At 45.2% G+C, this 22,970-nt stretch overlaps 1 protein-coding gene across 10 annotated transcripts in view; it reads right to left on the bottom strand.

The window, feature by feature from the left end:
* Positions 1–22,970, bottom strand: part of LOC149281123 (nuclear receptor corepressor 2-like) — a 254,242-nt gene that overhangs the window by 127,994 nt on the left and 103,278 nt on the right. For all 10 annotated transcript variants that reach the window (XM_089499622.1, XM_089499617.1, XM_089499624.1 and 7 more), the window contains 2 exons: positions 15,378–15,557; positions 11,128–11,241 (listed from right to left, as the gene is read on the bottom strand). In XM_089499622.1, the coding sequence (XP_089355748.1) occupies positions 11,128–11,241; positions 15,378–15,557 (294 nt within the window). The remainder of the gene's footprint in view (positions 1–11,127; positions 11,242–15,377; positions 15,558–22,970) is intronic.

The following is a 22,970-nucleotide window of genomic DNA, read 5'->3' as shown; positions in this document are numbered from 1 at the left end:
CTGCTCCTGGGGCAACTGAATGTATCTTTTGTGGTGGGAAAAACCATTATACAGTGAGCCCACGCCATATGTGCGCTCTTTATAGGCGGCTTTCCAATGGGGCTTGCTAATGGCGCACGTGACCGCGGGGCGTGTGCACACACAGCTGCATGGCGAGCACGAGCCCCAAAGGATATAATGGGGCTCAAGCATACACGTTTTTTGCTTTATGTGGGGGGTCTGGAACGGATCCCCTATGTAAAGCAAGGGCCCACTGTAATTGCTTTATAGTGAGGACGCCTGACTTTTTCATTCCAAGAGAAACAACTACATGCCAATTGACCAGTTGTCTCCTATGCATTTTTGTTGACTTTCTTTGACTTCTTGCTGTTGCTTGCTTTTTCAGTGGGAGGTCCCCAGTGAATTCTACCATCCGCGTCAACAAAACTATCCAGCTTTTTACTATGTTCCTCAAATGAATTTTATCCAATAACTACCACCTCTGTGTATGCATAAACCAGAATTCTTTTGGACACAGAAAAGGCTGCGTCAGATATTGCTGATATGAAGCAATAGACCGCTAGCCGGAAGCACTGACTGGAGTGTTGAAGCAAGTGCTGAATCAGAAGCCTGGCAATGTAAGCACCCTGATAGCCTCGTGATGCTTTTTGATACCTCTATGTTTTTATATGGCATATCTGGAAGCCAGCATGTGCTTTTGAGGTTGCAATGACCTTTAAACACTAAAAAAAAAGTAGTACAAGAATGAGGCACGTATGCCCCGAGACACACAGACAGCTCAGGTGAGAAGAACACAAAGGATGAAAGCGGTTTGCTAACCAATGCAGTCCTCCCTCTCACTCTCTGCAGTTCCTACTGAAAAGGAAAGCAAAGGATGGGTTCTCACCAACGGATCAAACAAGTCTGCATTCCCCCTTTACTCCCTACTGTGTTCCCAAGTACCTTTCGTCTCCACATTTTAGGGTGCTCCAGATCCTGTCTCTGCATTGTTTAGTCAATGATGCCACCAATCAAACTGACCCTTTTTTTCTCTCCTGGATATCAAAACAATCCACCACTTTTTGGTCTTTTTTTGGTCCTTCTGAAGGGCTATTAAGTCTTTACTTCTTATGAAACTGCCTTTATCTAGGGCTAGTTTTAAGGTATAAATATGGGTAGAAGTCCCTAGTTTCGGTGCACACAATTGACCCCTAGCTGTGCTCTGTGACTGTTGCCTTCAGACCCCCCCCCCCCATCTAAGCCATTCCTGCTTAACATGGACCAGTCTTTGAGACAAGTAGATATCACCCCAAACCAACCTTCAGTCTCCGCTATCCCCTTTCACGTTTCCTTTTTGGTTAGCTCTGAATGCTGGATGTTAGAGTAATTTATTCTTCTGTGCATGCTCTTTCATATTTCTTCCCAATAAAAGTTCTATAAGTTAGGGGACTCTATCAGTTAGTACTGGTATAAAAAGGTGCTCCTGATCCTAGAGGTTACCCACCCTCTCGCAAGCCAAAATAACATTCCTCAATATATTCAAGATAGACTGCTGTGGTCAGTGGAGAGTCAAGTGGTGCCAAGGATGAATGCAGTTCAGCCAAATTGACTGGTAATGGAATAAAGGCTTGTGAGTTTGACCTCATGACTTACAGACAAGTGCACGAAGAAAATGCCTGGCACCAATTCCAAACACACTAACACTACCAAAAATGAGTTCTTGCGTCAGTAGTTCACATAGTATACCAACCTGGCAGGAATAAAGGGTTCAGATCTAACTCCTACCAAGTGGGGTTCCAATGAACCTCAGTACTATAACTATCCAAACTTCATCCTATATAACACAAAGGAATTGATGATTCCTGAGTTTAGAGATGAGTAACACTTGTGAATACAAGGGGTGCACAAAATCAAGCCTCTGATGCAGCACATCCTTATGATATTGAAATCTTCCATAGGGGTAGGCATCTGCAGTAGGTCTAGGGCCCACTTTTATGCCCCAGGACCCTCTGGGAATTGCATGGACTATTGAAAAATTAAAACAAAAGAAACTCCAACATGGCTGGAAGTCCACTTCTGGTACTCAAAAAATGTTATCTTTGTGTTATATAGTACAGGAGGCCTTGCAACCTATTAAAAATGTAAACTGTTGCAACTGCAGTCTTCCTTTTCCTTTGCGGGACATTTTTCGTAAATCACACCGCCCCGAAAGGGCCCTATACACTGAAAAATATGGTCCTGGGCCCACTGCAGTTGTGCATGTCTTGCATTAGAAAAGACGTGATATAAAGCATGGTTTAAAGAGTTGTCCCTGATATATCCGGAGGGTATATTTATGTCTATATTTCTGGTAGACTGTACTGTCTATCCAGCAGCGACACTTACTCAAAGACAGTCTAGACATACCAGGGCAGGCTCCGAGGAGAAGAACTGGGACATGATTTGTTACACCTTGGTGGCTGGAGACATGAATTCTGCACTTGCTCAGGGGCACACGTTCCAGGCCTTGGAACTGTAACTGAAAACAAGAATCCAAGACTGAACCTTGGAGAGCAACAGCACAAGTTACTCAACTGTATGCATCACCTCTCGGCACGCTAAAATCAGAGCTTGGCCACATGCTGTCAGAGGTGTGTGTTGGCGGAAGGTGAACTGTAGTCCAAAAAAAAGCAACTTGATTGAAATACATCACAGCACCCACATGAAGTCAGACTCTCTCTCTCTCTCTCTCTCTCTCTCTCTCTCTCTCTCTGATATGATACACAAGCGGTGAAGCCATCTAGTGGCTGGCTCTTGCATTACCAGGAGAGAGTGTCACAGATTGCAACGTGAATTAGCCACCACCAGCAAAGAAGGGCTAGAAAGGGAAACGTGAACGCAAGCGGAATCCAGTCACATCTGGGTGGAAAAGCGTACGATTCGTCAAGGTGGGCGAGAGCTCTCCAGAGAAGAGTTCAAAAGGGAGAAGTATGTTTTGTCAAACAACACAGACCCTTACTCAGAAAAGCAGCTCTACTTTAAGCTCGGAAGCATGTGCACCAAGGCAAGGCGTCACATTTGCTTATTTCTAGTATTTGTACAGCGCCCAATCTCTAAGCCGTTGGACATTAAAACACATGACCAAGGGACATCGAATCTAATATAAAAACAAAAAGAGCTTCCAACCATTGAACAGATCAGTGTGAACCTCTTTGCTGGCATAACTACACTGATGTAGGTGGTAGGCACCAGAGTAAAACAGGCACGGATGTTGCATTGATGGGGAGGAATAGCAGCAGAAGGGAAAGCTTGAAGGCTGGCGGGGCAGTTTCCTCCAATAATAATTTTTTTTGCTGACCCCTCTGCCACTGCTATATACACCAGTGTAAGGGACTATGTAATGCTGATGCAAGGCCAGCAATAAAGATGTTTTAAAAAATAAATACAACCCCCCCCCCCCCTTGAGAAGTTGTCAGCAAGAAAAGACCTGTGTAGCCAGGCATCCCCCCCCCCCATCATGTATTTAAAGCTGAATACACTCTCCACATCTCAGACTATGAGATGGCTGCTACCACTTAGAAGGTCTGACTTTGCAATGTCATCCAGTGGCATTTCAAGCTGTGAGGACAGACAATAATGTCTCTGTTGAGCATAACAAGGGTTGACTGGGCCCATGCAGCAAAGGATTCATAGGTACACACTCTCAAATCCAAAAGGGCTGGGGTGAAAAATGCGTTTGCTGCTTATACCACAGAAGTGGACATCTTCTGAACAGTCCTGTTGTGCGAAGTCGAAGGCTTTCATGGCCGGCATCCATAGTTTTTTGTGGTTTTTTTGGGCTATGTGGCCATGCTCTAGAAGAGTTTATTCCTGACGTTTCGCCAGCATCTGTGGTTGGCATCTCTGAAGATGCCAGCCATAGATGCTGGCAAAACATCAGGAATAAAGTCCTATTGTGGCTTGTTATTTGGTTACGTCTGAATAGAGACCATTGGATTACAGTCTCCAGAAACCTCCAGCTAGCATTGCCATTGGCTGTTGTTGCTGGACGATTTGAGCTGTAGCCCATAAATGTCATTCTCCTAAGTTTTATTTGAACATGACAGAATGCTGGGAACCCGCATATACACTTTAGATGGACGATTGGTTCCCTTTTTTCTAGAGCTTCACCGTTTTGCAGAATAAAATGTAGGCACCCCATTTCAGAACATTCAAACTGCATCTCTTCATTCCATACATGAACACACAGCCCTCCCACTAGCATGGCACTCAAAAGGGACAGATGAGCATTCCTAGGTGGTCTCCCATCCAGGTACTAGCCAGACCTAGACCTGCTTAGCCTCAGCAACAGAGCATGCCACAAGCCCTACATTCTGCCCCGGGACTGCAAGGCTGTCTATTTTTGGAAACACTAGACCAAATATTTCTCCTACCGTTCATTCTATACACAAACATTACAGCCGGAATGTAATTACATAGCTTTTGCTGGTGGTCTGGCTTCAACTGCACATCTCCCTTTGCAGTCAGAGTAAATACCTTTCCCCAGTAGAGCATGGAATAAACCAAATTGCTGCTAATAAAAAGGAAAAGGACATTTTGCCCCTGCTGGCATGGAATCCTTCCTGCAGAAAACAATGCACAGCCACAGAGATTTTTGTAATGTTCATCAAGGGAGAAAAGGGTGTCCAACAGTCCCTACAACAGTGATGGCAAACATTTTAGAGACTGAGTGTCCAAGCTTCAACCCAAGACCCACTTATTTATTGCAAAGTGCTGTGTCCCTCTGGCTTTCTAGTAACAAACTCTGGCAAACTCTGTGCTGGGGCGACGGCACATGTGCCCACAGTGCGGGCTCTGAGTGCCACCTCTGGCACGTGCGCCATAGGTTTGCCATCACTGCTTACAACCTCACCGTCGCTCCATAGCCTCTTCCACAACCATAGGTTCAACAGAAATTTCTCAGCATGTGCTAACCATGGCTGCCTCCTACTTTTCATCCTTACTGTCTAACTTTTCAACTGCTCTGTTAGGTCTACGGAAAAAAAGTTGAGGAAAGTTCTATCAGCAAATAAAAAGAGAGAGGGCAGGGTAACCCTGCAGACAAAATCAAAGCACAAGCTTCCAACCAAGACTGCCAAAATCTCCAGCCTCGTGAAGCTGAAATCCTAAACACCCTTGCGAGGGAGTAAGCCTCACCGAACCCAGTGGAGATCTACCTCTGAGTAAGCATGATAGGATTGCGCAGTGAGTCACTCCCAGGCTTCAAGGACTCTCAAAGGGGGGCTAGGCCTTTGCAAGCCAAGAGGGAAGAGAGGAGGAAACTAGAGTTATTTTCAGCAAAAGGAGGAGGTGTTTTTCCTGGCATCCTTCCAGCCACCATTCTAAAGAGGCATGCGGTCACTGAACCATGCTCTGAATTTTATTTATAGCATCTCTCAGCCAGCCTCAAAACGTAACATAAGCACTTCCATTCAGGATCAAGCCTTTCTTGCATGGATGGAGATAAGAGCAAAGACAGAAAAATGCACACACACATACAAAACGTTGCTGAGAAAACAGACATTCCTCTCTGGGGCATGCTCCACACGGACGGATCCAAACGCAACCATTCGTTCCAGCCCTTTCTTTCTCCCTTTCAGGGTGAGCACAACAAAGAGCTTCTTGGTTGGACTGGAATTTGGTCTGGGTTTTGTTTTGGCCAGCACTTGAAAATGTTCCTTTCCCCCGCTATAGCTTCTGGAACCTCCATCCAGCATAGTCAACACCCAGGACTAGGTTGTAACGCCATGGAGGCAGCAAACTGGAAGAGAACAACAGGGGTCATTGCTGGGGCTTTCCAAGCAGAACGCACTTTACTGATGTGCAGATGGTCCTTTATTGTCGCCCCGCCACAACGTCCAAAGGGAGAGCCACGCACATGAAGCTGTGACAACATTACAGTGCAGTAGATGTTTCTGGTAGTGGATTAGCCACTCAGTGAAATAAACTGGTCAGAGAAACCTTATGTGTCCAAGGTATAGGTAAAGACAGTCCCTTGACATGAATGTCTGGTCGTAGCCAACTGTAGGGGACAGTGCTCATCTCTGTTACAGCCAAAGAGTCAGCATTGTCCAAGGACTACTCCATTGGTCATGTGGGCAGCATGACTGCACCAAACGCTGTTACCTTCCCCCCGAAGTGGTACCTATTTATCTACTTGCATTTGCATGCTTTCTAACTGCTAGGTTGGCACAAGCTGGGACTAGTGACTAGGGACTAGGAGCCCTGGTGGCACAGTGGTTAAATGCCTGTATCGCAGTCACTCACTCAAAACCATAAGGTTGCAAGTTCAATACCAAAGAAGGGCTCAAGCTCGACTCAGGCTTGCATCCTTCTGAGGTCGCTAAGATGAATACCCAGCTTGTTGGGGGCAATTAGCTTACTGTTGTAAACCGCTTACAGACTGCTTAGTTCAGTATGAAGTGGTATATGAATGAAGCTGCTATTGCTATTGCTAGTGACAGGAGCTCACCCCGTCACACGGCACCTGGGCCTTGAACTGCCAAATGTCCGATCGCCTGATGGCAAAATTGGTGTCTTAACCACCTGCCCTATTTTTACCTATAGATAGACTAGAATTCCCATCACCCCAGTCAGGATGGCTAGACAAACAAACAAACAAACAAACAAACAAACAAACAAACGGGTCCTAGAACAGATCAAGCCTGAAAGCTCCTTGGAAGCCAAGATGATCAAATTGAGGCTGTCTTACTTTGGCCATATCATGAGAAGGCAGGAATCATTGGAAAAAACAACAATGCTAGTAAAGTTAAGAGGGCAGTAGAAAGAGGGAAGACCAACGCCAGTTGGATGGACTCCATCGGAAAGGCCACAGGGGTGAGCCTGAAGGAACTGAGCAGAGCAGTGGAGGACAAGGGTCTTAAAGAGATCTCAACCATGGATTTCCCAAGATCGACCTATGTGTGTGAGAAGATAGACAGACACACATACTCAGACAAAGAAAGAGAGAGAGAGAGAAAGGAAGAAAGAAAGAAAGAAAAACACACAGCCGTTGACAAATCAATTTATCAGCAAAGATAAAAACCAGAAAGTGTTTAAACAGCACGAGAGAGGACACCGCGACATTCTGCTTCACAGACCAGTGAAATCCGCAAATGACTAACTTTGAGGAGGAAGGAAATAAGTTGCTGGGGGATGACTCCAATGACCACTGCCAACACTTCTAATGCAAAAGGGGACGGAAGCATGTGCTTTCGGATGCATACGAATTTTTATTTTTAGTAGGTGTCGGGGAGCCAAGCCTCTGCATTTCGCAAGATCACAAACCTAACAGGAATTCGAGCGATGAAAACAAAACCACATTCCCTCCCACTCTCTAACCCACAAGAGCTTATTACTGGCATACGTAAATATAATCACCCTTACTCTATTTGATTATTGCAACTAGTTTTATTAAAATTCATTGAATAAAAAAGGTGTGTGTGTGTGTGTGTGTGTGTTTCCCGGGATGCTGATGGGTCTATGCATTGGTACACCTTCTGGTGAGCCACTGGTGAGTTAGGAGTTTTAAAGGGTAAGAAAAAGTGACTGAGGTGAAGTCAAAGGCTTTCATGGCCGGCATCCATAGATTTTTGTGGGTTTTTCGGGCTCTGTGGCCATGTTCTAGAAGGGTTTATTCCTGACATTTTGCCTGCATCTGTGGCTGGAATCTTCAGAGAATGCTGGCATGGAAGAGAGTGGGGTATATATACTGTGTGACCCTTGGTTGAGAGGGCCTTGGCTTTGCCATTTACCAACAGACCAACCCAGAGATTAACATGTAAAGCACTTCCTCTCAAACAACAGTCACACAGTATATATACTCCACATACCTCCATGCCAGCATTCTCTGAAGATGTCAGCCACGGACGCTGGCGAAACATCAGGAATAAACTCTTCTAGAACATCGCCACATAGCCCGAAAAACCCACAAAAAACTAAAGGTGACTGAGCTGATTTTCTTTTACCTGCCTTGGCCGGAGGAGAGGAGGGGGGAGGGGGGGACACTTGAAGTCGTGGCACTGTATACACAGACTAGTAGATGTCCCCAAGGATTTAGGTAGGAAAACTGCCCAGATTTACATGAATACGCTAGGGACAGAACCTGGGACCTGTAGCCAAAAAAGCGCTCTGTACCAAAGGTCTGCCTTTGGTGTTTCTTCTCTGCCTCTAAAGCAGGGAACCTGCTTCCTGACCTGGAAGAATAATTCCTCTAGCCTGGCGAAAAGCCAGCGACAGACCAATACTCCATTAATTTGCCTACAGGACTGTGAAGGTGCTCACGCGGGTAAGATCTACCTATATAAAACGCATTCAGAATGTGCACCAAAGCAATAAAAAAGGGGAGTGGGGGGGGGGAACTGCTCCGACTTTCCATTTTTCAGCATAATACTGTGTGTATTTTTAGACAACCAGCTATGCCCTTTTGGAGAAACAAGTGCTGAGACAGAAAGCGAATTAAAATTTAATCTTATTGATTTCTGCAGACACAGTCCCAAGAGCCAAACAGACATTACTGCCTCCTTCCGCTGGCTGCACCGCATCACGGCGATATTTTTTTAAAATGCCTAAATCCATAGACAGCCAAGCATGGAAATGGACGGCTTGCAGCGTCTCTGCCGCCCACCCTCCTCTCCACCCCCAGAGAATTGGGGGGCAGTGGCAGAAGACAGGAGGAAGATGCTTTACAGAGCCAGAAACTCAGAACGCTGCGCCTTAATTGCTTGTTTCAACAGAGCGCCTTGCCTTTTCTTGACACAGCAGAAGCACTGAACGGGAAAACACTGCAGTGGATGTCCTTGCATGAACTCTCCCTCTCCGGCAAGAGAGAGGGAGAGAGAGAGCGCGCTAGCTGAAGAGGAAAAGACAGAGGGAGGGAAGGTGGGAGGGAAATGATGAGATCAACTCTCAAAAAGGAAGCTGACAGGCACTTGCTCAAAGGCTTACTCGCATCTGAGAAATGCCGCAGTTAGTCGAGATGGATGAAAAAGCCTCCAGCCTCCAGGGAAAGATTGTTCCCCTTGTAAATCTGAGCAGAGAAGAGAGTCCCACTTTCAGCAAAGTGGAGGCGCTATAAAGAAAGAGGTGTCAGCCACAAAAAAATATGTTTGTGTGATATGGGGGTGGCAGTGAATGGGCATGATGCCCGGTCCTAAATGCAAAACCAACTAAACGGAACCCTATCTCAGTCATCTAAATGAATTCAAGTCTCCAGGGCCAGATGAACCTCAGCCCAGGGTACTAAAAGAACTGGCTGGCAGAACTAAGAAGAGAGTCCCACTTTCAGCAAACTGGAGGAACAATAAAGAAAGAGGTGCCAGCCACAAAAAATATGTTTGTGTGGTATGGCAGTGAATGGGCATGATGCTCGGTCCTAAATACAAAACCAACTAAGGAGAACCCTATCTCTGTTATCTAAATGAATTCAAGTCTCCAGGGCCAGATGAACTTCAGCCCAGGGTACTAAAAGAACTGGCTGGCAGATCTCAGAACTTCCCTGCCAGCATTCTCTGAAGATGCCAGCCACAGATGCGGGTGAAACGTCAGGAATAAACTCTTCTAGAACATGGCCACATAGCCCAAAAAACCCACAAAAAACTATGGATGCCGGCCATGAAAGCCTTCGACTTCACAATCTCAGAACTGCAGACAGTAATCTTTGAAAACTGCAGAACAGGAGAGGTCCAAGCAGACTGGAGGGAGGCAAATGTTGTCTCCATCTTCCAAAAAAGAGGACCCAAACAATTACTGCCTGTCATCCAGCCGGACATCAATACCAGGAACAATTCTAGAGCAGATTATGAAACAGACAGTCTGTAAGCACTTAGGAAGGAATGCTGCGATTACTAAAGGTCAGCATGGGTTTCTCAAAAACAAGTCATGCCAGACTAATCTTCTCATTCTCATTCTCTCTCTCTCTCTCTTTAAGAGTCACAAGCTTGGTAGATGAATCGAATGCTGTGGATGTAACGTACCATGATTTCAGAAAGGCCTTTGAAAGGGTCCCCCATGATATTCTTGCAAACAAAAAAATCTGGCAAAATGTGGGCTAGCCTTTGCAGCTGTCAGATGTATTTTTAATTGGTTGACTGGCTGAATACAAAGAGCGCTCACCAATGGCTTCTCTTCATCCAGGAGAAAAGTGACTAGCTGGGTGCTTCTGTCCTGGGTTCAGTGGTACTCAACATCTTTTTCAATGTCTTGGATGATGGAATAGTGGACATACTTATCAAATTTGTAGATGACACCACATTAGCAGGGGTAGCTCATACCCCAGAGGACAGGATCAGAATTCACAATGAGCTCCACAGGTTAGAGAGCTGGGCCAAGACTAACAAAATGAATTTTCACAGGGTTAAATGTAAGGTACTACACTTAGGCAGAAGAAAAAAATGAAATGCACAGATATAGCCTGGGGGACACCTGGTTTGACAACAGTACATGTGAAAGGGATCTAGCAGTCCTAGTAGACCACAAGTTGAACATGAGTCAACAGTGTGATGCGGCAGCTACAAAAGCCAATGCAATTCAAGGTTGCATCAATAGAAGTATAGTGTCTAGATCAAGGGAAGTAATAGTGCCACTCTATTCTGCTTTGGTCAGGCCTAACCTGGAATACTATGTCCAGTTCTGGGCACCACAGTTCAGAAAGGATGTTGAAAACCTGGAGCGTATCCAGAGGAGGGTGCCCAAACTGGTGAAAAGTATGGAAACCATGCCTTATGAAGGAGTGACTTAGGGAGCTGGATATGTTTCGCCTGGAGAAGAGAAGGTCAAGAGGTGATACAATAGCCCTGTTTAAATAGCTGAAGAGATGTCATACTGAAGATGGAGCAAGTTTGTTTTCTGCTCCTCCACAGAATAGGACCCGGAGCAATGGATGCAAGCTACATAAAGAGAGATTCCACCTAAACTTTAGGAAGAACTTCCTGATGGTGAGGGCTGTTTTACAGAGAAAGATGCTGCCTCAGAATAATAGAAAAGCCTGTAGATCTGCTGAATTTGGATAACTGAGATGTGTTGCAGCATTCAGCTCTTCTTATTCCAGACCTTGGGACTGTCTGGTACAACAATGTGTTGCAACCCACATGGTCTTCTTCGCCCCAAAAGATCAAGTGGCCCGAGACTCACCCGATTCTCATCATAGATGATCTGGACTAGGCTGCGGTGCTTGGACTCAATTGGCGGAGGCGATATCGGCTTCTCAGGCTCCAGCGGTTTTGCTGCTTCCTCCTCAAGCTGTTGCTATGGAGTATAGAAAAGAGAAAAAAAAGTAAGAAGAGGGGGAAAACCTGAAAACTCACTTCTGAACTCCACCTAAAAATGTCATCACTGCCATTAAATGTCATATTTAAGTGGCTGAGAGCACTTTAACAGCACCAGTAAGACAGAGATTTACAAACACGCAGCGTTAATATGTCCACTCAGTTTTCTTCTGTAGAACAACAGTCTAAACCCCCAAAATGCTCAGGCCACATTAGTGCTCCTGCAATTTAAAACAAATCTCACGTTTCATGTTTTTCTCTCTACGAAATAATATGATTTTAGACATAAGCAGGACAAGAATCCCCTGGCATCTGTGAGCTAGTTCGCCACACAGAGATGCAGCTCTGTAATCTTTCCAAGATGTTGAAAACCTATTTGGTGCCAATGTTGAACTTTGCCCAGCAATCCCTGGTGGGTTACTTTTTTGATAGCTGGCCAAGAGGAATTACAGGGTGCCTGCCCTCCGTGGCATTGGCATGAGGCAGCCAACCCAGTCCTACAATACCTAGCTACAACAGCCAAACACATGGTGGAAGATCCTGCTAACCTTGCTCAGGCATAAGATGTTTGTTTTTTAATAATAATAAAAATAAAATAATATTTTTATTTATATTCCGCTTTTTGTGAAAACAATCAATTTTTAATGATTTTTTTAAATGAATGCTGCAGGATATTGAAAGAAGCCCAAAAATGTAGGGGTAGGACTGCACTTTGCTAGGGTGCAATGGCTATTTGGGGATGAGGCAGACAAATGGCAGGAGGACATGTACCCTGTTTCCTTGAAAATAAGGCAGACCCATAAAATAAGCCGTAGCAGGATTTCTAAGCATTTGCGCAATGTAAGCCATACCCTGAAAATAAGACATAGTGATAGGAACGGAACGGAAGGGAGTGGAAAGAATGGGGCCAATGGTTCTAAAGGAAATGGAGTCGCAAGAAATTCAGGATGGAATCCTGGGTTTGGAGAGTGATGATGATGTTCCAGAAGAAGATGACTTAACTATATTTGAATAAATGTAGATTGTTGTGCCATACTTAATAAAAATAAGACATCCCCTGAAAATAAGCCATAGTGTGTCTTCTTGAGGAAAAATAAATATAAGACAGTGCCTTATTTTAGGGAAAATACAGTATATCTCATCTCCCTTACACTCTTCCCTCCATTTTCAGAGCTATGGATGAACTCAATCCTACCCAATTAAACCTCAGGACTAGGGCCCAGATACAAGACTTTATGGATGACGTGCGGCTGGTCATTCCCAGTGGTGCCCTTACATCTTCTCCTTGCCAATGCACTCACCCACCCACTTAGTGTTGTCTAGTAAAACAAAGTGTGGGATGACACTGCGTTCCATGTGTTTTCACTTTGCTCCATGCACTTCTGCTGAGGACAAGGAAACCCACAGCACAAAAAAAAACACATTGTGCCGATTCTATTGGAAGTTTTTCCACAGGTTGTGTCTTCCTGCATGGCTGGGGGTTGGACTGGATGGCCCTTGTGGTCTCTTCCAACTGTATGATTCTACAATTCTATCAAACCATTTCCTAGTTTCTTGAGGGTTTTCCGGTTATGTGGCCGTGTTTTGGGAGAATTTATTCCTTATGTTTTACCTGCATCTGTGGCTGGCATCTTCAGAGAATGGTGGCATGGGAGCATGTGAGGTATATATACTTGTGTAACCCTTGGTTGGGAGGAAGTGATTTATATGTTAATCTGTGCGTTGGTCTGTTGTTGAATGGCAAGGTGTCATGGTGGGAGTTTTACTGTAAGCCACCTTGGTCCTAGTCAAAGTAGGTGGGATATAGATAAAAGATGATGATGATGATGATGATGATTATTATTAGCAGGAGGATCTGTGTATCTATTTCATTAGCAGTCCATTGTCTGCGGGGAACCCCCCCCCCCCCCCGACCCTCAGCTGTGTTCATTTCAATGAACTGCTTCTTGATTTTGGTGTTCTTCAGGACTGGTAGCCAAACTTGGTTTACTTTCAGTGTTTCTTCTTTCCTGTTGAAGATGTCCAGATGTTTCCAGATGCAGGCGAAACGTCGGGAAGAAATTCTTCCAGAACACGGACACATAGCCCAGAAAACCCACAGAAAACAATGGCCGCTGGCCGCGAAAGACTTCGACTTCACAAACCACTGCTTGTTCCCATCTGGACTGTCAGTGGAGAGGTGAGATGATGGCAAAGAAGAGCTGCTATTTTCAGCAGCTGCTGCCACATTTTTCCTAAATCAAGCCTCAAAGGGGTCTCCAAACCCTGAAAGTTGGTTGTGTGGCCGAAGTAGACCACAGAACAGGTGGATTTTAAGCCACACCTGAGCCCAAGACAGCGATGGGAAGCAATTCCCTCTGCAATACTTTATGGCTGTTTCTTTAAGTTAAAGATTTGTTCCTGATCTGGAGCCTATAAAAACAGCAGATGTTTTCTATTCCCCTACAAATTCTGTGTGGCTAACTCTTCTCCAGAGGCAACCCTCCAGCATCCAAAATGTCTCCAGAGCAGGATCCCCTAAAAACGATAAAGTCCAGCCTCCACAAATCCGGCCAAGCTACCAGCCTTGGTTGGGATTTGAACAAAATATTCAATACAGATAAGACAGACAGACAGACAGACAGACAGACAGAAAGAAAGACAGAAAGAAAGAAAGAAAGAAAGAAAATAGGTCAGCAAAGCCAGACAATAACAGATTTTATCATAAAGGTCTACCAAACAAAAAAAGAAGAAAAAGAAAAGGCAAGCAAGCAAGAGAAGAGGCCACGCTGGTGACCTTTATAATCAGAATGAGTCTTGACAGTTTACCAATTGCTCTTCCCACTCCCCAACCAACCATCGCGTGCCACCTCTCGGTGCCTACAACATGGAAACCTCCCGCTGTGGATACTCCGGAGGAGGTGGCAGCGTGACCCTTGATTCTCCGTCAGAAATCTCCATCTACTCAAGTTTGTAAGATGAACTCTGAAGCAACTGCCGTCAAAAAATGCCAATGCTTTCAAGATGGGAAGGTGTAGCCCTTCTCCATTCATCACTCAAAAGCCTTTGGGATACGGTACTGTCAGTACCAAGCTGGGATACCTTTAGCAAAGTATCCATCTTGAAGGTCACTGGCTCCAAGTCCCTGAAGATAAAGACTCACGGTAAAATCTGGAACTTCATCAGAAAGCACCGCTTTGTTGACCAACAAGGATAGAAGGCTGGAAATGTTGGGACGGGAGATCAAATCGTCACCATTGCAAGTTGTGACCGATTTTTGTTTGGCTTCCCAATTTCCACTTCCTTTCGCCATTTTTGTGGAAGTTTTAAAGATATTTGCTTTCCTAGCATTGCCTAAAAATGTAATTCATTTAGTTTTAGAGGCTGCCAAAACAGTAGAGAGAAAGAAAATGCACTGAAATACAATGGAACCTCGCCTTATGCGGGGGATCCGTTCCGGACTCTCCTACGTAAGGCAAATTCCGCCTATGCTTGAGCCCCATTCAAGTGAATGGGGTTCATGTGCACGACGGTGGACATGAATGGGACACACCACCCCTTGTGCCCCTTGCGCCCCTTGTGCAGCTTTACCGCATACACTTAAATCCGTGTATAACACGGGCGCACTGTACAAAGCTCATGTAAGCAATATAGGCTCCCTGCTTCTGTAAATGGTGTGGTGTGCCATCAAAGCTTCATTTTTTTCTACTGTATTTTGAACCTCCCAAGTTCTTTACCTTTATTATCTCAGCAATCCTTACAATAGCCCTGTAAGGTCCATGCTTGCCTGAATAAAATATATGTATGAATGAAAAGCAGATTAAGAAACAAAACACAGTTGGCACTATAACTGTTCTCACCTAGACCCCACTGTCCATCACACTATAATGGTAATCTAGGGGACACTTTCTCCTTTTTGGAAGTAGACCCTATTTTACGGCTTGCAAATGGAGCTGCAAAGCCAGAAGAATCCATTTTGGCTCATTCCTGTTCAAACAGTTGACAACTGGTTCACCATTTGCAGCTGGTTACCTTGTGAACTGAGCCAGGTCGAAACACCAACTCTATACTGAGTGGGGGAAAAAGACAAGATTGCAGGAGGCAACTTCAACGACAGTGTTTTGGTGTAAGAAGTACCTGTTTCTTCCTCAGCTTGGAAATTTGCTGCTCAACCATGGTGATTTCCCGATCGACCCGGTCCATGTTCTGGATCAGTTCCTCCTTCGAGAGCCTGGATGGTAGCAGGTCCAGCTCAGACTCAGGGTGGGCAGGACTGACTGGAGAAACTGGTTCCAGTTTTCCGGATATGCCTCGCTCCTGCAAAATTGAAAGGGGAAAAGTGAACAAAGGCTAATCAGAATAGGATCTTGTATGGCTATTACAGATCTGATGGGTGAATCCTCAAGAAGCTTAATGAGGATCCCCAGGATCCATTGTTTGAAGAACAGCACCACTTGGATGAATTCCTCCCACATCTGTGAAGTCGAAGGCTTTCATGGCTGGCATCCATAGTTTTTTGTGGGTTTTTCAGGCGATGTGGCCATGTTCTAGAAGAGTTTATTCCTGACGTTTCTCCAGCATTTGTGGCTGGCATCTTGGGTATATACACTCTCTTCCATGCCAGCATTCTCTGAAGATGCCAGCCACAGATGCTGGTGAAACGTCAGGAATAAACTCTTCTAGAACATGGCCACATAGCCCCCAAAACCCACAAAAACACTCTCTGCCCTGGACTCCCTGCACCAGAAGCAAGCACAAGGCAGGGCAGCAGAGAAGGGAAGGCAAGACAGGGCAGGCAGTGGTGTGTCAGGCATCTGGGAAAGGTATTGCTACCACCCAGCAACTCTTCCTGTGTCTGGCAGGACTGGCGGCTGGGTGGGAAAGGGAAGCGACGGCAGCAAGGGTGGCCACTGATTCCTTTCCTTTTGCAAAAGGGGAGGAGTTCATGGCCACCAGCGTGGCTGTTGCCACTGCGGCCACAACTGCTGCAGCCATCACAAACTTTCCCAGCCTGGACAGCAGCACTAGCAGACCCAGAAGGGGGTGCCTTGTGGTAGCAGCACCCCATCCTCACCAGTGGGCAGATGGCAGTGGCAGCCTGGCTGGAGGATAGGGGCTGCTGAGGGTGTGCCAAGAAGCCAGGGAGTGACAGCATGGGGTGGCACCAACCCTAGTGATGCCACTAGGGCTCATGTCTTCCTTCTTTTGATCGACCCCCTCCCAAGCTTGAAGAAACAGATAGGAAGATGCGGTCCTGCTTTACCCCGAGTCCAACCACTGGACTAGCTTAACAGATAGCATTTCCAGGAAGGGGTTCCCCCACATAATGCAGGATGCGGGGTCTTATAAAACACAATGAGATGTGATTTTATTCCTCAATGGCTCCGAATTTAGAAAGTGATGCAAGACAACAGAACAGGCGGGAATGCAATTGTACATGCTTTGGCTAAGGAATACGGTAGTGGGGATTTTGCATGTTTTTGGTCTGTAATACCCAGCGCTCTTCACCAATGCTGGTTAGGGTTCCTGGAAGTTGCAGTTCAACAACCTTTGGAAGGTCACATGAACCTTAGCGTTCTTCAGCTTGATACCCTCCAGATGCACCGGACTCTCAGAACCCGGGAAACATAACTAGACACTGTGAAGTCGAAGGCTTTCACGGCCAGCATCCATAGTTTTTTGTGGGTTTTTCAGGCTACGCGGCCTTGTTCTAGAAGAGTTTATTCCTGATGTTTCGGCAGCATCTGTGGCTGGCATCTTCAGAGAATGTGCTCCTTAAATTCTCTGAAGATGCCAGCCACAGATGCTGGCGAAACGTCAGGAATAAACTCTTCTAGAACATGGCCACAAAGTCCGAAAAACCCACAAAAAAACTATAACTAAACACTTCTAGAGGGCACCAGGTTGAAGGCGGCTGTAGTCGAGTATGGCACTAAGACGTTATAACAAACTATTCATGAAAAACAATTCGCCACAGAGCCACAGGTCCTTGTGCGAGTTCTGATGCCACCCTGACAAAGCCTCAAGCTGCAAAAAGACTGGCTCCCTTCCCACTCTTCCCCCTTAATTGTTCTCTGTAACAGCTGTTCGCAGCTCAGGGTGGTTTTATGAAAATCCAGCTTCCCTCCGCTCCCTCCCCACCCTCTTTGCTTCTTTGCAAATCACGTAATTACACCAATAATCCTAGAACTGGGAATAAACAACCCATCATAAGGAAAGGACAAACACCAGTTCCATTTCTCCTGGGAACTTGATGTTTTAGTGTTCCTAAAAGGGCATCGCTCTCTCAAAAGCATGCACCGAACATGAGATATCAAAATATGAAGCCCTCTAAATACAGTGTATGTTTGAAGGGATGCATAACAACTCCCCCATCATCTCTTACCAGTGGCCATACTGCATATAAACTCTGGGAGACGGCGTACAAAACATCGTGGGAGGCAAAGATTTCCCACCCCTGCCTCAGGGCCAAAAAAGTCTCACACTGTTTAATACATTTTCACATCTAAGGTTTGCTTTTTGAAAACATGCGCACAAAATTCACAGGGCATGGGAAGAGAGTTGAACCCCTCTGTTCTCTGCTGTGGCATTATCTGTTGATTCATTTATTGAAAGTCCTGATCTATCACCTTTTAATGTGCCAAGGCCCCTGAAGTGATATACATTTAAAGCGTCAAATGCATGAAGGAAAATACCTACAAATGGACTAAAAACAACCCTTTAGGAATAATTTTAAAACCACGCAGTTGTAGCTGCCAGCCAGAAACTCAGGGAGGACGGCGATAGCCTGATTTTTCTTGGGAGGGAGTTTGAAGTCAAGGTGCTGCTACAGGGAAAGTCCTGTCATGCGTATATATCAACTTAGCTTTATGGGGTGATGAGACACATAACAGAACCTCTGCTGAGGATCTCAAATTTCAGGCAGACTCATATAGGGGGAGGTGGTCTTTCAGAAAATCGCCGGTGTACAGCTGCTATTTCCATTCACATTTCCCCAGCTTTTAAGATAGGGGCTCCTTCAGTTTATCTGGGAATCTCCATATCAATCTTTCTTCATCTGGTGCTCTCTGGAAGCACTACAACTACATAGTTTTTTTGTGGGTTTTCCGGGTTATGTGACCATGATCTGGAAGAGTTTATTCCTGAGGTTTCACCAGCATCTGTGGATAGCATCTTCAGAGAATGCTGGCACGGAAGAGAGTGGGAAGATGCCAGCCACATATGCTGGCGAAACGTCAGGAATAAACTCTTCTAGGACATGGCTACAGGGCCCGAAAAACCCACAAAAACTATGGATGCCGGCCATGAAAGCTTTCGACTTCACTACAACTACAACTTGCACACTCTCCAGTCCGCTACAGCGTGGCTACAGGAGTTGGAATCCAACACATCTGGAAGGCACTCCATTGGGAAAGGCTACTCTGCAGCATTCCTCATTCTCTAGGGTCCCTCTCACACCTCCCACAGCTCCAGATGCTCTGAGAGAAGGATGTGGAGCAGGGATGTGAAAATCTGTCAGTTCTGTTTTCATTGCATTTCTCACAATCCCAGCGGCGCTCTCATCCTGTTGAAGTTGCAAGACTCATTTTCTTTCCACAGGGAAAACTGCAGGTGGACCTTTCTCAGCGTGCACATTTTGAAACAGACTTTCTTTAATGTGTGCATTTTCCCCATTTGTGAAAGCATCTTCTTGCATAACGACCAAACATACACATCTTTACTCATGCAGATATAACGTGCATCATTCAACAGAAAGTGTGTGTGTGAGGTGGGGGGGGGGGGGGAATCCCAAAGAACTTTATACAGTCGGCCCTTGATATTCACAGATCCCTTATCCACGGATGCAACTATCCACGGCTTGAAAACATTAACACATGTATAAATTCCAAAAAGGAAATCTTGATTTTGCCATTTTGTATTAGGGACACCATTTCACCAGGACATTGTATTTAATGGGACTTAAGCATCCACAGATTTTGGTATCCACAGGAGGGTCCTGGACCCAAACCCCAGTGGATACCAAGGGCCTACTGTACTTGTGGTTTCCTCTCGAGGATGAAAAACTGAAATATATGTGCTTGCTATCATTAATACTCTCATCTACCAGACATTGGATACATTAAAAAACACCAAAGTTACTGCATGTTTCTTTTCCATCCTTTACTAGGTGTTTCCAACACAAAGACGCTCTGAACCTTCCTTGGCTTTTGCACAGAAACTTTCTCAACTGCCTTTCACTCTCCACGGCGCTTGTCCTGCACTGCAAGGCAATGCCACAATGCCACAGAAACACCCCAAGGACAAGACTAGGCCTATTATTTTTTAGCATCCAGAGGTAAGGTACCTGTTTGCACAGGTTTTGCTTCCTCTCGTCACACCTCTCTGGCTGTCTGGCATCTTCTGAAGCAAGATGGAGACAATGTTTACTGCCAAATCTTAATAAATCCTTATGCCAGAAACGACACATTAATTTGCTAGGGCCAAATTCCACCCAATGTCTGAGCTTTACACACATGTGTGAGCGAAAGTTGCCTCAGCTATAACATAAAGATGCATACAGTGCAGGGTGGGAACAGGACATGAAACTAGGTGCAAAAATTAACTTAAAGGAAAAAGATGCTATTTTGTTTCCAAGTTGCATTGAAAGCATGGTCCATCTAGCTCAGCAGCCTATCCAGGAGACCCCCTTTATTGCTTTTCTTTAAGTGCCGCCAAACTAAAAGAAAAGGGTCATAACTCAGATGCAGAGTGCATGTTTTGCCTGCAGAATGTCTCAGGTTCAATCTCTGGCATCTTTATGGAAGGCTGGCAAAGATTATAGCCCAGGACCCTAGAGAGTCACTGCCAGGCAATGTCGACTGGAGTGAAAAGACATCTAGCTTGCCAGATCAACTTTCAATTGCAATTCAGAACCCCAAGATGAGTGGATCGGAATCTGGTTTAAAATAACATACACTTCAAGTTAAAGAATTATTTTAAAAATATTTTAATGCTATGTGAACACCCACTTAACTGTAAACATATCAATCATATAATGGCCGCACAAGCCATGACAACCCACGATAACGCTCCCCTATATAGATATATCCCCCCTAAGAAAAACAGTAAATAAAAAAGACAACCAATATTGACTTCTCCTTTGCCAAGACAGTGTATCCCTTATTCCCTGCATTCAGTTCACTCTTAATTTGAGAGTTAAAGAATTCTGAGCATAGGCTCTGAGTACCAGAACTGCATGGAGCTCACAGGCTTTCCAGACAAAAATCTTACTATTAGCAGGAGTTAAGTGGGAGTAAGCAAGCTGTGTGCATGAGCCCATAACTTGTTTGCAACAAGCTTGATTCTCCAGAATACTGGTTTACCCAATCTGCACAAATGTAGCCATTAAATCTGATGTGTGTGTGTGCGAGAGAGAGCTAGAGAGAGATTTGTCTAACAGGTGGAAAGGTGCCACCTTGTCAGAATTTGTCATCTGGTATGCTTTTGTTGCAATCGTCCTCTTTTATGGAGAGCTGGGGGAAAGAAGAGAGGGGGAAAAAAGCTATTCCAAGCCAAGTTCCTTCCCTATAATCTCATTTATGGGAAGAAATAAGGGTGGAGGGAACACCCCAAATGTCCTTTTCAGTACTTGGTTATCAGAGAAAGGAAATGAGATTTCTAAAGCTCCCATTCAAAGCAAAGATGGGAAGGGAGGAAAATGCATTTCCACTTGAGACACACTTGAGCCCACAGCTTTTGAAATGGAAATGTCACTCTTTGGAAAGATGGAAATTTCTGCAGGGACCAAGGCAGGTTTTCAAACTCCGTGCGGCAGGCTTTTGAGTGCGAGTTCCCGGGCGATGGTGGGAGAAGGGGATTTGTCAAGCTATTGACAGGTTCATGAACGGGCGTTGCTTTTATTCAATCAATTCCGCAAAGATCGGCTTCCCAGGGGCATCTGCATCATGCTGCAGCTGAGCCCATCAAGAGCCCAATTACATTACAAACTCAGCTCCAAGAGAGCAAGTGCTCCCAAGGGGAACCGCCAAGACGAGGCTTTGGCTTCACACACCCAATGCCCAGTGTTAAGGTGAGCACTAAAAGTAAAAAGAGCAGAGAAAACCTTAAGGACAGAAGCAAATAAGAAACATAGTTTTTGTGGGTTTTTCGGGCTCTGTGGTCACATTCTAAAAGTTTATTCCTGACGCCAGCATCTGTGGATGGCATCTTCAGAGAATGTTGGCACAGAAGAGAGCCGGATGTACATATACTGTGTGACCCTGAGTAGGGAGGAAATTCCATGTTAATCTGTGTATTGTTCTGTTGTTGATGGCTGGGCCTCAAGGTGGGAGGATATGCAAGTTACCTTACAACTCCAGGCAGTTTTGGATGGCACACACTTCCTTGACTCATTTGAAACCAGCAAGAGCAAGAAACGAAGTCGAGACTGCTATGGTTGTCTTAGTGGACGATCTCCATGTTGGCACTGACAGGGGGAATGTGTCCCTGCTGGGGCTTTTAGACCTCTCAGTGATGGTTGATACCATCAACCATGGAATGTCAGAGGGGGGTGTCAGAGGCACTGTGTGGCAATGGTTTTGGTCTTATATCTCAGGTAGGTTCCAGATGGTGATGACTGGGAATATTTGCTGAAAAAGGAGTTGTTATATGGCATACCATAAGGTGCCATTCTACCCCAACACTTTTCAATGCCTACAAAAAAACCACTGGAGAGATCATCTAGAAGTAAAAAGGAGTTGTTATATGGCATACCATAAGGTGCCATTCAACCCCAATGCTTTTCAATGCCTACAAAAAAACCGCCAGAGAGATCATCTAGAAGTATGGGATGGGGTGCTATCAGTACACTGATGACACCCAAATGTATTTCTCCATACCTTTGAAAACAGCCTCAGCTAAGGACAGTTTGTCTCCTCCGAATGAATAGCTGGATGAGGAAATATAAAACTGAAGCTGAATCCAGACAAGACAGAGGTGCTTAGTATTAAGGGTCCTAATCTGGATTTGAGAGGTGTATCAACCAGTTCTGGATGGGATTACACTCTCCCTGAAAGACTGTGTCCACAGCCTAGGGGTGCTCCTGGATCCATCAACCCAGATAGATGTGACCATTCAGTTCAACCTGCCAGGACTAGACTGGCAACCGTCACCCAGAGGACATTTTCATCAGCTGCCCCTAGACTCTGGAATGACCTGCCAGGAGAGTTTTAAAACGGTCTATTTTGAATTTTATGATGGAGGACATTAAAGTATCTTAGGTTTATGTGTGTTAACTTAAGGTATGTGTTTTGATCTCTGTTGTACCCTGCCTCAAGGCTTGAGTAGAGAGGTGGAATAAATAATAATAATAATAATAATAATAATAATAATAATAATATAGACAGAAGAGCACCCAGACAAATTAGAGGACAGAGGACTGGTTTGCGACATATCCAGGGGTAGTCGTGCTGTTGTGTGGATTTTGGATGTTACTGTGTCCACCCAGAAGAGAATCCTCCGCCTAACCGGCAGATCAAAACACTGGTCTCCAGAACAGAAAACAGATTCTAAAGTGTGAAGAACAGAATCTATTGTGTTACCCCTGCTCTGACCTCAGAGTGCACTTTATGTTTCAGCTGACAAAACACAGCAAATCTGCCATCCTATCTGTGTAGCAAAGTACAGCTTTTCATCAGAAGGAAATGGGTGTGGAACTGGAGAGGGCCAGCATTTCTTCCAATTACAGAGCTG

Source organism: Sceloporus occidentalis, unplaced genomic scaffold, assembly GCF_023333645.1.
Source record: "Sceloporus occidentalis isolate IW3139 unplaced genomic scaffold, rSceOcc1.0.p SCAF_138, whole genome shotgun sequence".
In the NCBI taxonomy this organism is placed as follows: domain Eukaryota; kingdom Metazoa; phylum Chordata; class Lepidosauria; order Squamata; family Phrynosomatidae; genus Sceloporus; species Sceloporus occidentalis.
Note: the sequence above shows the minus strand (reverse complement) of the source record. Positions and strands in the feature narration are given on the sequence as shown.